The 16,338-nt window shown below is 41.8% G+C and overlaps 1 protein-coding gene across 1 annotated transcript in view; it reads right to left on the bottom strand.

The window, feature by feature from the left end:
- Window positions 1-16,338, bottom strand: part of KCNQ5 (potassium voltage-gated channel subfamily Q member 5) — a 635,336-nt gene that overhangs the window by 214,773 nt on the left and 404,225 nt on the right. Inside the window, exon 2 of the mRNA XM_059731129.1 lies at window positions 3,083-3,173. Within this exon, the coding sequence (XP_059587112.1) occupies window positions 3,083-3,173 (91 nt within the window). The remainder of the gene's footprint in view (window positions 1-3,082; window positions 3,174-16,338) is intronic.

Here is a 16,338-nt window from a genome sequence, read left to right as displayed (position 1 = left end):
TGTGGAGGTGAGGGAGGAGCGGGCCCGGGCCTGACGGGGGGAGGAGGTTTGCTCCTCCCTTCCCCCGCAGCTTCTGTGTTGGGCTGGACTAGGCCAGGCTGGGCCTGCTGTCTTCCCCGCCACTGCTGCAGCAGGCTGGCTTTTCCCTCGGGTTGGGCCCACTCCTTCCCTGGGCCCACCATCACCACTGATGCCACAGTGTGCCCAGCTCCTCTCCCCTTCATCAGGCCCACTCGGGGATGGGAGGAGTGGGCTTGGGGATGATGCAGGGGACGGGGGCGGGGGAGGAGTGGGCTGGGTCCAAGTGGGGGAGGAGGCCCACTCTTTTCCTCCCCCAGCTGCTGCTATGGCCACTTTGGGCCAGGCCCACTGTTCTGCCCCCTTGCCGTGGCACGCCGGCTTTTCCCCTGCTTGGGACTGCTCCCCCCGATCCTGTGTTGGACCTGGGCCTGCTCCCTCCCCCCACCCTGCATTGCGCCCAGGCCTGCTCTGCCACCCGTGTTACTTGCAGGGAGCAGGGCAGGAGGGAGGAAGGCGAGGCCAGCCCTGCTGGTCTCGTCTTCCCCTTCTGTCCGCTCTTTTGCCACCACCTCCAGGGAGTGGGGCAAGGGGGCACGGCCAGCTGCACTGGCCTTGCCACCCCCACCCGTCTCCTTTGTCCCCACCATCATGGTGGGGGGTGCCTTCTGTCAGAATGCTTCTTTGCACTCTAATTGGCTGTTTGTCAGCCAGTCAGAGCACAGCTAAAGCGTTACGGAAAGACAGAAAGACAGACAGATCTAGGCTTTTATAATATTAGAATGGTGGAGACAGCTCCACAGGATGGAAATCACGTGTATCCTTTTTCTCTGTCTTTGCTTTAAAACTACAGATATGCCCAATAAGTAAAAAACCTACAGGTGCCAGCACAGGCAAAAGCACAGGTATAAGTTTGAGGAATGTTATGATGGTTTCTATTGGCCAGTTAGGATGGCTCTTCAAGGTACCATCTGGAATCCTTGAAACAGTCTGCTCATGGAATCCCAGCAGACCTCCGTATAGATCACTGTACTTTTGCTTTGCTTCATTAGAAAAAAACAAAAGCTGTGCTCTAACTTGAGTATAAAACAAACAGTTCTAAATATCTCTTATATTTTAATGTAATTATCTCTGATAAACAGTGTAAGTTGCACATCTCTAAGCATTGTGTGAATCACTGCAAGTCGAAAGGTTGTGAAAATTGTACTAAACATTACAATCATAGTGTTTACAAACTCAAACAACATCTTCAACATTAATGCAGAACTGTGTTTTTTATTATTATGCGGTTGTAAACGTCTGCATTCAGAGAGCTGCAAACATTACCCAGTGATTCAGCAAATGAAAAGAAGAGAACATGCAGTACAACAGTATAGAAGAAGGAACCAGTTTACGTTTCAGTTGGGTCTGGGAACTTTATACTGTGGTGTGTTTATATTTTTCCATTAAAGAATTCCAGCTGGAGCTGTAAAATTCGTCATCATGGGATGTATTCCAGTCAAAGGTTCTCTGAACACATCAGAACTTTGTATAAAAATGTTGGACAGAAACTACTTCAATTACTACAGATACTTGAAGGATTAGCGATTCACCTACATCTTTAACACTCAAAGCTGGACAATCGCATGCAGTGTTTGAAAAATCAGTTTAATTTTGCTAATCTCAACCATCTGAAAATCTGCCCTATGAATTTAAGGTTTAAGAACACATTTTATCAAAAATGAAATAATCTCTGACTTTAAATGAAGGGTTCTGCAAAGCTGTTTTACAGTAACAATTAAGACTGAACTCTTAGCACTTATCTCAAAGACAAGCATTGACTGTACAGACCAGCAGTATAAACATGACTCATGGAAAATACATATTTTATGTCAACACAAAAAACTTATTCACATAAAATATACACTGAAAATTTTCATAATACACAGAACAGAAATGTCTTGTATTTGAATCGTTTTTTTTTACTATTAAAAAGCCCTATCCTGTTGCATATAACATAATATTTTAAGAATAGTAGTATAACCATTGTAACCACTACATTAATAACAGGATATTAAAGCAAACTTTCAATTGTAAAGTGTTGCTTAAATTTGCAAATAATCTGATTTGAATTCTGAACTACATTAACTCATTTTTTTAAGGATATATGAAGTTAACCATAGTTACTGCTTAAGAAATCACATTGATCTGCCTGCCCTCTCCTTCAACAGTTATTCTAATTTATTCTAATAAGAATAAATTTTGAGCACATAACAGTGATTGCCATTAAAATGTCAGCGTTTGTCAACAGCTGTGCCACAGTGGCGCCTGTCTAACGTGCTGTAGTTTGTCTATATACTTGGAATAGAAAATAACCATGGAAACATAGTGATTGTTGGCTTTTTAATGTCTATCTTTGCACCTCCCCAGGCCACCATTTACAGAACTAAATAACACATCAAGAAACATATGAATAAAGATGTGTTTATATGAAACATTAAACATATTAAGTACTTTTAAGGATTAAACCTGCTATGGCAAAACTTCTAGAAAAAGAAAATGGTGAAGTAAATATAACAAAAAAACCTAAATTGTGAGGAATCATGTAATTACTATACCATACTACAGCAACTGCCATTAAAAAGTCAGCATCAACCAAGTGCTAAAACGCATTGGTATCTAAGATACCAAAATCATTTCCTATTTTAAGTATGAGGAAAAATAGTAGTATCTCAGATACTACTTTGAAATGCCTCTTACTGCCTACTGACTTCAAATGGCAACAGCAGATCTTTCACTGCCAAGCTGCAGAAGAGCTATTAGCAATGAAGCACAGCAATTCTCAAGAGCACAAAAACAAAATCATGTGCTGTATTAGTACCTTCTTATAGGAATTACATCTCAAAGGGAATAAGAATCCTCTATTTTTTCCCCTCAGACTGCCTTATTTCTTCCATCTTTTTAGAGAAAACATTTAGTATTCTTTCAAAGCACACATAAGCCTATTACCCTCTTTAGGATGAGATATGGTTAATCATACTTAAAGTTTCTGTGAAATAGTGCGGTATCCATAAGTTTCACTTACCAGAATGAAGAGGCAACGAGATGCAAGTTTTGTGTGCTCAGGGATGGTAGAAAACACTGACAAAATCAAGCAACCAAATACAAGGAGAAAACTGGAAAAGAAAACAACATTGAAAATGTTAATGTTGAATATGCAGATCAATATATGCATTGATCATACATTTCATAAATGGTAGCATTTAATGAAGGTGGACTAAATTATATTTTTTAATAATTTTTGATAGAATTAGATACTTTTAGACTTACAAACTTCTAAATGGCAGTAGAATAAAAAGTAATAGAATTAACATATTTTCCAATTAATCAGATGTGCTTGTGTATAGGCCACCCACTCCAAAAAAGGTTACAGTATGAGAAAAAGTTTTTAATATACTTAATTACATTATGGTCAAATATTATTACATGGATTTCAATTATTTTTCTGTTACAAAGCTTTGGCATGTTGCACCTTTAATTTTAGACCTTATTTTCTGAAAAACAAAAACAACTCCCTATGTCATATGCACCAAAAATTATGATAAAGAAGAAATTACAACCAGTTTTCCTGATGAGAAGACCCTGAATACATTTGGACTATATCTTGGTATCCAAATTAGAACACTTATCCAGTCCAAACCAGCTTTAGGTAATTCTGTACAAAGACCATCAATAGTTGAAATCTCTCTGCAGTCCAAAAAATCACTTCCCTTTGATAGTGTTTCTGTTGCTGCATAAGGTTAAGACCAAGATGCAGAATGTGTTTCATTGTTTCCATAATTGGTTTAGTTCTTTATTGTAATACATTTTTTATATTAAGGGTTTTTTAGGGACCTCAGCAGCATGGAATAAAGTCACATTTAGGTGCCTAAATGGTGAAATAGGATCTGGCCTCTATTTTCTACCACTCTTTTGTACAAACCATCCACTGGCTACAGTCTTCAGTTACTCACCGCACAAGAACAGATCTTTTGAAATGAAAGATGTGTAACATTTTAGATGCTTGTCTTATGGTACTGTGTTAATAGTATCCATAACCTCAACATTCCCTTAATAACTTTCTGTGAACATTTGTAAGTTACATTGTACCATGACAAGCTGGAACAAAGGGCCAGACTCTAAGACACTGTATAGGGATGCGGTTTTTCCTTATGGACTCTTCCTGGTATCAGGTGATATAGCACTCTGCATAAAGATACATTGCTATTAATGCTGAGCTATGAAGGTGGATGAAATTCAGTCAGTTCCCCTTGGATATGAGAGGGACTGCAGCCTTTGTGGGTGCTTCTATAGGTGATGCTAAGGCATTGTAGCGATGTGCTACAGCGACGTAGAAGTGGCGGGCACAAACCACAGAAGACACCTTGTTTGGAGTAGGTTACAGTATAAAAGAATAAGACAGACAAAAGGGTAGGAGCATAAACGATGCATGCCCCCTGTGGCTGGGGGGGCATGGTGGCGGTGGGAGCATGGTGGCAGTAAGTGGGGGAGCTTCTGCAGATGCCACCAGTGCTGTCAGTGGCGGGGGGTGGCGACTATCCACAGACGCCGCCAGCAGCGTTGGCAGTGGCCAGCGGGGATCGTGGACTGTCTGCAGACGCCGCTGGCGGTGTCAATGGCAGGGTGGCTAGTGGCGACCGCCCACAGGCAGCCTTTTTGTAGGGGGTGCACTGCCATGCTGGGGGGGAGGGGGGTGTGCACCCACTACATGTCACCCCTAGGTAGGACAAAGGAAGTATTATTATATCCCCATTTCATAGATGGGGACAGAGGAATAAAAGTGAACTACCTGATGCCAGTCAGGTTGTCTGTGGCAGAGCAGGGAATGATCCCAAATTTCCAGAGTCACACTCCAGTGCTTTAATCTGGAAAACACCCTTACTTTCAGACTTTCCTTCCTCTCAAAATGGAAGATTACCTGACTTCAGGATTATTTCTTACAGAATCAGGGCAAACAAATCATTAATTTATTAAAGACTAGAAAACAAGTGAAGGGACAGAACTGGTATAGTCAAGCAATTTAAGAATCAAAAGAAGACAAATACTCAGGAAAGCCAAATGCACAATTTAGAGGAGCACCTGACTAGGCATAATTTATTTTCTAGATTATTGATGCAGAGAGGATACAATCCCCATAGCATTACATGGGTTATATTCTTGGAAGGGTATCTTGCTAACCCCCTATCCATACATAATTCAAATGACTCCTTCATGCTCATTTCTTTCAGAATGTTCACAAGAAATGAGGCAATAGTAATTATTCTTAAAGAACAGAGCAAAAATCTCTGAGTAACCTACCTAGAGACATACATGCCTGAATTTACTTCACTACCCACCTTGTTCTTTCTCACTCCACCTCTTCCTCAGTTTTTTTTTTTATCAATGCTCATCATATTGTTTCTAAAATTAGACTGAAAACCCTTTTGAAGAGGGGCTTTGTTTTTCTATTTGCCTTGCAAAACAGCGAGCATACTTTTAGGTGCTGTAAAATACAGCATTAACAGCAGCAGCAAAAGGATTAACTGTTCCTGAATAATTTCTGTAATTTATTTCCACAGACATGCTTTCCTTCAGAGTACAGCAGTAGGTATGAGTCACTTTTTACTCTTAAAAAGTTCTGGGTATTTGGCCAATGACATGAAAATGCCTCTCCTTTACTACAGAATGGTAGAGAAAGGGAATGTGTTCCACCTAGGTAAAAACAGAAAATCTCCAACCAAGAATGGTCAGTGGTTCAACAACCGTAAATAGAAAAGGAGTGGCTTAAAGGGAAGCTAAAATAGAAGCATTCAGAACACCTCAGTGATAGGACAGAATAAGGATGTATTCCTGCCTAAATTCCTCTAGTCCAATAAAAGATACAAACCCCCCCATTGCCTTCCTGTCTACTAGGCACTGACAAGTCGACTAGATGCTTCTTTGCCTATTATGCATTTAAGTAGTACTTAGACATCTAAGATGCCCAAATTCCTTTCCACCTCCCAAATACACAAGTAGCACTTAGGGTCACTTATGCAGATTTTACACAAGATTCCACTCTACGTGACTAGGCTCAGCCAACCATGCATACTCAGAAATGATCCAAGGAGTAGTTGTCTTAACTCTGAATCTGCCTGAGAAAGCACATAAATCTCATGTTAAGTACCGGAAATCTCAGTTGCAAAAAAACAGAACTAGCAACTGTTTAAGAGGAGGAGGAGAGCCCACCTAATTTTAGATTAGGGGTTATGGCTCATTCACAGGAAGCAAAGACCCAAGTTCTAGGCACCCCTTCAGTTAGAGAATGTTTGAATCTTCTACTTTCTGGCAAAATGCCCTAATCACTACTCCATGGACTAAGCAGTTGCTCAGTAACTTTCATCCCTCCTGTTCTGTGGGCAGCTAAGATAGAAAGAGAAATGGGGCGAGAAAAAGAACAAACTAAAGGGAGTATGCTCTGTGTCCAAATCAAGCTGGCACTGTTTTGGAAATAGGAGGACATGAATTCAGGCTCTTACTCCTGCTGCTGTTTCTACATTTTATCCAATGATTATTCAATACAATAGGTGAAGTAGAATCTATCTCATACCGTTTCTCACTGATGGATGAAGTGTAAAATAATAGGCCCTAACAAGAACATGTCCAATCATTTGATGTGCCTTACATGATGAAAAAGGTACTTTCTGACGTCAGTATTTGAACTGTACATTGTAATACATGGAATTGGAATCATAAAGATATGTATTAGAGGATGCCACTTCAAGTACGCTAGACAGGCCAAAACACGTTGTAATTATATTCAGCCTCTGTTGGTTCAGCCTGGCTTATATATTTGTTCAGGCTGAAAAAAACCAGATGGTCAATTCTCTCATGCACTTAGCTTCAGATAGTAAAACATATGCCTTAGGCAGCAAGTTGCTATAAAATTATTCAGCCACTGCCACAGCCTAATATTTTATGAAACCAACTACTTCCATTTTGTTTCAGCAGTAATAATTGTGATGTAGCCACTTTCATTTTATTTCCTTCCTTTAGAAAGTACATACTAAGGAAAACAACCAGTTTATGAAAGATGATACAACTTTGAAAACTTTCATATTTATTTAAGCCACCCTTCATAACCTTTTCCTGCTGGTTAATTAGCAACTAGCAATTATACATTTATTATATTTTCAATTGATTTTTTTCTTTAGCTTGTGATTTCATGTTTGTTAAACAGATGATGCTCAGCCTAAAAATATGTAAAACATTAGCCATATGACATCATCATGTAAACAAAATATGTACTCAATGAAGAATGCTAAAAATTATTTTGCTGAATTATTTAGTACAATTAAAATAATCGAAAAATAAAACATCTGAAAACAGTTTTACTACTTCTTTTCTAATTAATAATGAAAATGTATCATTGTTAAAGAGGCATAATTAAGCAATTAGATTACTAAAATCATGTCCAGATATTACTCAGCATCTAATTTAAACCTTATAAAAGAAAGGATATTCAGATTTATATCCGTAAGTAGCTGCAAATTATTCCATTTGCTTAGTTATTATGGTATAAAAGACATGTAAGGTTAACAAGCAGTTGAAAATTCCAGAGATTATTTGCTATAAAACAAGGTGTCACATTTTGTCCTTAGTTATATAGTATAAACTCAGAGTTCATTCCATTTCTCAGAGAATATAGAATGTTGGAGCAGATTTGGAGTCAGTGAATTTAAGAAAGAATTTTTGGTCAATTCTAAATGTTTTTTGCTTTTGGGAGGTTAAATCAGATCTTTAATTTCAATTTACCTCTATCTATTAGGCCTGCATGAATAGGGAAGTATTCGATTTGGATTCGGCTGATTCGGAGGACAGTGATTTGATTTGAAGATTCAGATCACTGTCCTGAATCGATTCGGTTGAATTGGCTTCGGAAGATTTAGAGCTGATTCGAATTGGCCGGGGAGAGGCAGGCACAGCTGGGTGGCTGCAGGTTCCCCTGCATCTCCTCTGGTTGTGCCTGCCTCTCCCCTGGTAGGGAGAGCCATGGTAGAAGCCCCCATGGCTGCCTTGCCCAGCCCCATCCCCCACCCGGCCCCAGCCTAGTCCTGGCACTTAAATTTTTTTTTAATCCCTGCGCTCACTGGCTCTGGCAGCAGCAATTGGGGCCTCTGGGTGCTTCTGTGAGAGCCCCCCCATGCAGCGCGGGGCAGTGGGGATCGCCTGCCCCCCCACCTGGCAGTTGCTTGACAGCTGCCCCATGGTGCTGGTGCAGCGTGGCTTGGCAGGGCACTGTGCACTGTCTGGGAGCTGGGGCTGCTGGTGGGCTGAGCACTGGTGGGCTCCAGCTGACATGTGGAGGCACCCCAACTCCCAGACAGCGTGTGGCACCTTGCTGAGCCACACTGCACCCATGCCATGGGGCAGCTGCTGTGCGGGTGCCAGGCGGGGAGGGGGGTGATCCCCGTTGCCCCTCACTGTCCTGTGTGGCATAGGGGATCTCTGCCATGAGCACCCAGAGGCCCTGATAGGTAGCTAGACAGGTAAGAAAACATGGAAATGTGCTCAGTCATCAATAACACAGGTTAAACTGGGCTCCTGGGTTGGCAAATTATTCTAGCAGGCAGCTCTCATCGTCAAAGGACATTTGGGTGGATTAACTACTCTGGGTGTAGATGATGTAAATGACTCTACAAGCAATCCTGAATGAAAGCAGGAAGGCAATATTATTAGTACCACCCACCAACTGCAGGGGAGAGAATGGGAAACTTCAGGTTATAGCTTTAGTGTATTGCAAACCTAGGGTGTGGAAAGATATAACACTTGAACCATTCCAAGAATGCCACTGATTGGAAACTGATTCATAATTATCCCAGTGTTTACACATACATTACTGAAGATTTTAAGTAGAACAGTCACTTTTTAGGCACCGCAGTGCTGTCAAATTGTCACTAGGCATGACAGTGAATACCCAACCCAGCATGTTCCAGTTTCCCCAATATTCCCTGAGAAGACAAGGGAGACTCATACCCCAACTGGCTAGATGCCAAGGAAGAAGAAGATGCTAATTGCCTACAATTATAATTCTCTGACTTTCCTTCTCACTAACACTGAATTCAATAAACACTATTCCTGAACTTCACCAAAATCTGTGGGGTGCTACCACTGTGGGGGATGGCTAGGCGTGTGTGTGCCTAGACCCCTACTTCTGGGTTTCTGGGGACCTGGGTATTCTGGAGGCTGTGCAGTCTCCACCACTTTTAAACAGTATTTTCCCCCAAGTTGCTTATCAATTTCACCCCATTCATGACAATTGACCAGGCTTTGGGGCATTCCAGGCTGATCTAGGGTGGGGAGTGCACAGAGGGGGTACCCCTGTTCTGGATTTCTGGTGAGCTGCCCAAGGCCTCCATGTCAATTTCTAGGAATGAAATGAAATTGACCAATGGCTTGGGTACCCCCCTTTACCCTTCTGGCCACACCCCAAACCAAATCAGCCTGGGATAGCCCAAAGCCTGCTCAATTGCCATGAACAGAATAAAGCCAACCAGTAGCTTGGGAGAAAGTGCTGTTTAAAAGCTAAAAGGACACTGGGAAGTCACCCAGAGAACTCAGAACTCTGGACACCCAGAAGTAGGGATACTTCTCTATGCACCTGACCAAGCTCTCAAACCCAGAGCAGCCTGAGATGGCATGGACTGGGTCAAGTGCATGCCATATGGGTTGGGGCTGTAGAGTTTTGGCAGTGTACTGGAGTGGCAGTTGCTGTACAGGGTGCATACTGCACCTGCGAGACTGACCAGATGCTAGTCACAAAAAGCTTGGTGTCTACCCTTAACAATGAACTGGTTTAAGGAGGACCTTTTCAAAATAGTATCTGATTATCCAGGTATACTTTTGAAACATTGCAGGAGGTTCAAACCATTCTAAATTGGCATGTATTTCTACATGTTTGCAGTTTCAACAGCATTTAAAATGGTGTAAGTGTTATGGTAGAACAGCAAGTCATTTATCAGAACAGGTATCTGGGAGCACACACTGGGTGGAGAATGAAACATGGACAGGGAAGCAAACAAGACTGTGAGGAAGAGTTGTCCAAAATACAATAATAATGAAATGATGATAACATGAGCAAGTATAAGCAGGAAAGATACTATTATTCCATTATTTACAAAAGCTATTTTTTAGAATGGAAATCTATGTTCTTTCTGGGCTGACATTTTTCATTCATAAAAACAGTATATTTGACATAGTTACAGAAGCACACACACAAGATTCCTAAATCATTAAATACCCAAATGAGTGGTAGATAGAAAAAAATGGTTTTAGGCTTAGAGCCTGTATGCCAAGTTACATCCTGGAATGAATGTATGTAGTCAAGATAGAAATGATGGGGAGAATCTCTCAACCGTTCCAATGACTCCCATTACTCTTCCTTATATCTCTGATGAGTAAATTCCTTGAGGCCAGTGGAGAGAGTTTTCCGCAGTACAGTATAGAAAGACAGACACCAGGGGATTCTACTAGCCTCAGAAACGAAAAACGTCAGCTCATACAGGCTTGGGGAAGCTGTTTACGCAGGTCCTGTGGCATCTCCCTTAAAAAGCAATCTTTTCAACATTTCTTTAAAACAGATAATGCACTGCTGACATGGTGGAAAATAATATAGTTTAACAGTTTTGATAATGCAAGCCATGTGGATTAAATTTTCCATCATTTATAGTTTCAATGTGACTTGTTTATGTAAGAAAATGAGATATGACAAAGGTTATTATAATTTGTTAAAAATGTTTGACAAAAGCTGCATAGAGCATAAGTGCTCTTCCATAGAAGAAGGCTCATAAATTTATCCTGTAAACTTTAAGTTAAAATGACTTGCTCTTTAACCTCTTCTATGAATATAAAAGCATAACACATTAAGGGACTGATATAGCATGCCTTCTATATGTGGAAAATCCACTGAAATCAATTCTCTCTCTTTCTCAACATGTGAAAATAACTGTACAAGTGCTCTTTTACAGGGGATTTTGGTGTGCTTCCTGAAAAAAAAAGAATTGTGATAAAAGTTCACTTTAAAAGTTCTCTTTACTAGCTAGTTACAGAACTCTTAAACATATGAAATTTTCTGTTGAACGCTTTTGTCACTGATTGAGCCCAACTCTGTATAGTGATTTGTAAAGGTCCTTTTGTTTTGTTAGCTCCTAATATGTGTCTTAGACAATACTTACTTACTCTTTTACATGTACCATTGTACATACTCACTGTGCCATTATGTGTTTTAAAAGTAGGGAAAACTAATTCATATACTATGAAGGGGTTTAAATTTGCAGTGACAATAAATATTTGTAGACTTATATTGATTCTCCTTGGGTGCAACTACACAAGATGCTACTGTGCAGTGGTTAATATACATTTATTTAGCACTTGTATAAGCAAGTACTAAATAAATGCACAGTAACTGGAGTTACTGTGCAGTAGTGCTGGTGAATGCCTTTTTAGTGATGCTACTGTGCAGTAGCTTAATACTACTGTGCAGTAGTGTCTTGGCATGGTTTTTGCCATGCAATGCTACTGTGCAGTAGTATCAGGCTACTGCATAGTCAGCGTCTTGTGTAGATGCAGTCTTTGTTAGATTTTTGGGGAGAAAATGAACAGTCAGTGGGTGTGTCTACATGTGCTATTAATGAAGTCAAATAAACTCTGGTGCAGTTCGCTCCAGAGTTTACTGCTCCTGGGTGCTGTGTTTCCATGTACACCTGGTACTGCAGCATGTTGAACTGAGTCACAGCAGCCCCGGCTGGCAGGCAGTTCAGGGTTGGAGGAGACAGCCTGCCAGCTTGGGGTTGCTTCCCCCTGGCTCAACATGCTGCAGAGGGGCTAGCTGGGGCACAAGGTGTTCTAGTGTGCTGCTAGCCAGCAGGCAAACCCAGTACTGAAGCACCTTCATGCCCCAGCCAACCCCATCAGTGTCTGTATGTATATTGCGGCAGAGTAATTAATTCTGCCGTAGGATAGTACTTGTGTTGAAAACCTATGGTGTTACTAACCTATATGTTACTAACCTATGGTGGATTTAATCAGTTTATTCCATCCTAATAGCACTGCACGTGTAGATGCTGAGAATTTACTGTGGAGCTGATCAGTCAGCTCTACAGTAAATGTCCTATATAGACACATCCAGGATCTGCCAAATGACTGTGCTCCAAGATTAGATGTAGATAAAACAGTAAGTGGCTTAGAAAAAAAGGTCTCTGACACACCAAGTAAAGTGGCATTGGCAACAGAGTTCTTGATCTAATTGACCATCAGAAAATAAAGCACAGAAAATAAAGTATCAAGATACATTTTTCAAGAGAATAATATGCACAAACAAGGTTCTCTCTCCAACAGGTATGCTAGCTAGGAAAAACCTCTCCTGACCTGTCCATCAGTGACATACGTGGCATATTATAATAGTAAGAACAGGCTCTTCAAAATGCTACATACTTATTGCATTTAACTTCCCGAGAAAATATATAGGAATTCTTTGGATCAAATTCAGTGATTTCATTTGAAACTGTTGTTTACAATCATTCCATTTGGCTGCACTTATCTGGAAGCATGTGTTTTTCCTCTAGAGTTTAGCTACTTTAAACAGGCATAGTAAGAAAGGCAGTGTTGTTATTTTTGCAAATCAAGAACCTTGTCTATTTTTGTTAGGAGCCAGGTTCATTGGGACACTCTGCCAACTTCATAAATGTAGCTCCAACTCAAATGTGTTGAAATTGAAATAGATTTCAGACCCCAACACAGCTGATATACAAACCAACATTTTTAAAAGGGGTTCCTAAATTTAGACATGAAAATCCATATTTAGACTCTTAAATGAGATGACTAATGGAGCTCAGCTCCATTGAATGTTGCATGTTTGATTAAGGCCATTTACTTTAGTGACAAAATATGCATTTAAGTGTCGAAAGCTCAGCTACTCAAATTTGTAAATGTTGGCTTCAGTTCATTTGCTTTTCTAAAATATGACACGTCTTTGGATAGTGCATAAACACTTGTTGAATAGAGAGATCTAGAGATAATACACTTTTAAAGTTTGTTTTTTCTGGGTTTTATCCATTACACTTTGCCCTTGCCATTCTGTAATTTACATAGTTCTAGTAGATAGTGTATTTCTTTTATTTAATCATTGATATAGTGTCTATAGTTCCCATTTCCATTTCCAAACAACTATTAGTCTTTAATATTCAGAATTTTATCAAGGAGAATGTATCTAAAACATTAACAGGTCTTGATTCAAAGAAAATAGGGAGTGTTTAAAGCTGAATGTTGTCTAGAGCTAGTGATTTTTTTTTGCATAAAAAGTACAAAACTTAATTGAATAAAACATATGGACAATTTTCCAAATATGAGTCCATTCTGAACCCTGAAAAATGAAACAATTTCCTATCTTTTGCAATATTTCCATTATCACCTACCTCTATCAACATTGTTTCTCAGCCTAATGTTTCTCATTATTGTTTCTCACTTGTGTATTCTGGTTGAAATCTTGGTTCCAGTGAAGGCAATGGGGGTTTTGCCATTGACTCTCATGCTGCCAGGTTTTCACCCAATGCCTTTATTATACCCCAGCTAGTGATTCAACAAAGGCAGAAGACCAAGCCAGAACACTGTGACCGAAAGCTTTAAGAGGATGGCACTGACCCAACCCGCTGGGGGATGGGGGGACTACCATCACTGCTGGCCCACTGAGCAACCCTTGCAAAGCCAGCAGGCCATGGCACTCTAAGGAGCCCACCCCTGCCCCAGCCCTGGAATGATCTGTGGGCAAGGCAAAGGCCTCCAAAGGGATGCTTGCCTGCCTGTACATGAATGCCAGGAGCCTGGGGAATAAACAGGAGGAACTTGTCCTCCTGCTCAACACAAACAATTATGATCTCATAGGGATAATGGAGACTTGGTGGGACTCCACCCATGACTGGGCCATAGGTATATATGACTATATCTTGTACAGGAGAGATCAAGTGGATGAAAGGGGTGGGCGTGTAGCTCTCTCTGTCAAGGAAAGCTATGCATCCCTGCAAGTCAACACTGGTGCCCAGGGTGGATGACTAGAGACCCTCTGGGTTAAAATCCATGGGGAACACAGAACAGGGGTCACAACAGTGGGAATCTCCTCTGACCCAGGATCAAGAGCTTGACCAGGAGTTCACCAGGGAATTGGCCGAGGCCGCACGCTTCTGGTCCATGGTTGTCATGGGAGACTTCAAGTACCCGGACATCTCATGGGAAGAGCACTCAGCCAAATCTGAACGGTCGCAAAGCTTTCTTATGTGTATGGATGAGCTGTATCTGATGCAAGAAGTCTACGGGCCAATGAGAGGCAAAGCACTGCTTGACCTGGTACTGGCAACGGGGGATGACCTTATCAGTGACCTAACAATGAAAGAGAATCTGGGCGACAGTGACCACGAGCTGATCACCTTCACCATCCATCATAAAGTTGGCAAGTCAGTCAGCAATACAGAAATCCATGACTTCAGGAAAGCTGACTTTGACAAGCTTAGGAAGCTTGTCAGTGAGGCCCTAAGGGACCACAACCCAAAGGGGAGAGAAATTCAGGAAGTGTGGTTGCTCCTCAAGGGAACGATCCTGGATGCAAAAGCAAAGCCTATTCCATCTTGAACGAAAGACAGCAAAAGGGTAAAGCAGCTCGCTTGGCTCTGCAGGGAACTAGCAGACCTCCTGTGTCTGAAAAGAAAGGCCTACAAAGGATGGAGGACAGGATCCACCTCCAAGGAGGAATATTCTGTGCTGGTCTGAACCTGTAGAGAGTGAACCAGAAAAGCCAAGATTGCAACTGAACTCCAACTGGCTAAAAGTATCAAGGACAATAAAAAGTCCTTTTTTAGATATGTGGGGAGCCGGAGAAAAAGCAAGGGCCACATTGGACCCCTGCTGAACCAGATGGGACAGTTGACAACCGATGCCCAGGAAAAAGCCAACTTGCTAAATGGGTATTTTGCGTCAGTCTTTCACCAGTCCCATGAGATGCCCCTGCCCATTATGGGATGGGAAGGCCTGGGTGATGTAGATTCCTTACCCTCCATCAATGCCGACCTTGTGAAGGAACACCTTGAGAGGCTGGATACCTTCAAGTCAGCCGGCCCTGACAGCTTACACCCCAGGGTACTCAAGGATCTGGCGAGCATCATAGCCCAGCCCCTGGTATGGATATTCGAGAACTCCTGGCACTCTGGTGAAGTGCCCAAGGATTGGAAGAAGGCCAATGCGGTGCCTATCTTCAAGAAAGGGAGGAAAGTAGATCTGGAAAACTATAGGCCCATCAGCCTGACCTCTATCCTGGGGAAGATCCTAGAAAAGATTATCAAAGAGACCATTCTCAACAGACTGCATGATGGCAAAATCCTGAGGGATAGCCAGCATGAGTTTGTCATGGGTAGGTCTTGATTCACCAATCTTATTTCCTTTTATGACCAGGTGACCTGTCACCTGGACAAGGGGGAAGACACTGATGTCATATATCTTGACTTTGAAAAAGCTTTTGATCTGTTATCCCATTATCACCTTTTAGCAAAACTGGCCAACTGTGGCCTTGGCTTCACCATGGTCAGCTTGGCTCCATGGTCAGACCCAGAGTGTGGTGGTTGACAGAAGTCAATTGTCATGGTGTGCTGTGACCAGTGGCATCTCTCAAGGCTCTGTCCTTGGGCCTATATTATTTAACATCTTCATTAATTATGTGGACATTGGCATCAGAAGCAGACTCACCAAGTTTGCCAATGACGCCAAACTTTGAGGTAAAGCATCCATACCTGAGGACAGGAAGGTGATCCAGGCTGACCTTGACAGACTCAGGAAATGGGCGGACAAGAATCTGATGGTGTTTGACACTGAAAAATGCAAGGTTCTCCACCTTGGGAGGAAAAACCTGCAGCATGATTATAGGCTCGGCAGTGCTACACTGGCTAGCACTATGGACGAAAGGGATTTGGGGGTCATGATTGACTACAAGATGAACATGAGCCTTCAATGTGATGCTATGGCTAGTAATGTGAGCAAAATGCTGGCTTGCATCCATAGATGCTTCTCAAGCAAATCTCAGGTCCGTTGTACTCGGCCTTGGTGGGGCAGCAGCTGGAGTACTGTGTTCAGTTTTGGGCTCCACAATTTAAAAAGGATGTGGAGTAATTTGAGAGAGTCTAGAGGAGAGCCATGCACATGATCAGAGGGCAGGAAAACAGGCCTTATGATGACAGGCTGAGCGCTATGGGACTCTTCAGTCTGTAAAAGCGCAGGCTCAGGGGT

The sequence above is a fragment of the Alligator mississippiensis genome, chromosome 1, assembly GCF_030867095.1.
Source record: "Alligator mississippiensis isolate rAllMis1 chromosome 1, rAllMis1, whole genome shotgun sequence".
Classification (NCBI taxonomy): domain Eukaryota; kingdom Metazoa; phylum Chordata; order Crocodylia; family Alligatoridae; genus Alligator; species Alligator mississippiensis.
Note: the sequence above shows the minus strand (reverse complement) of the source record. Positions and strands in the feature narration are given on the sequence as shown.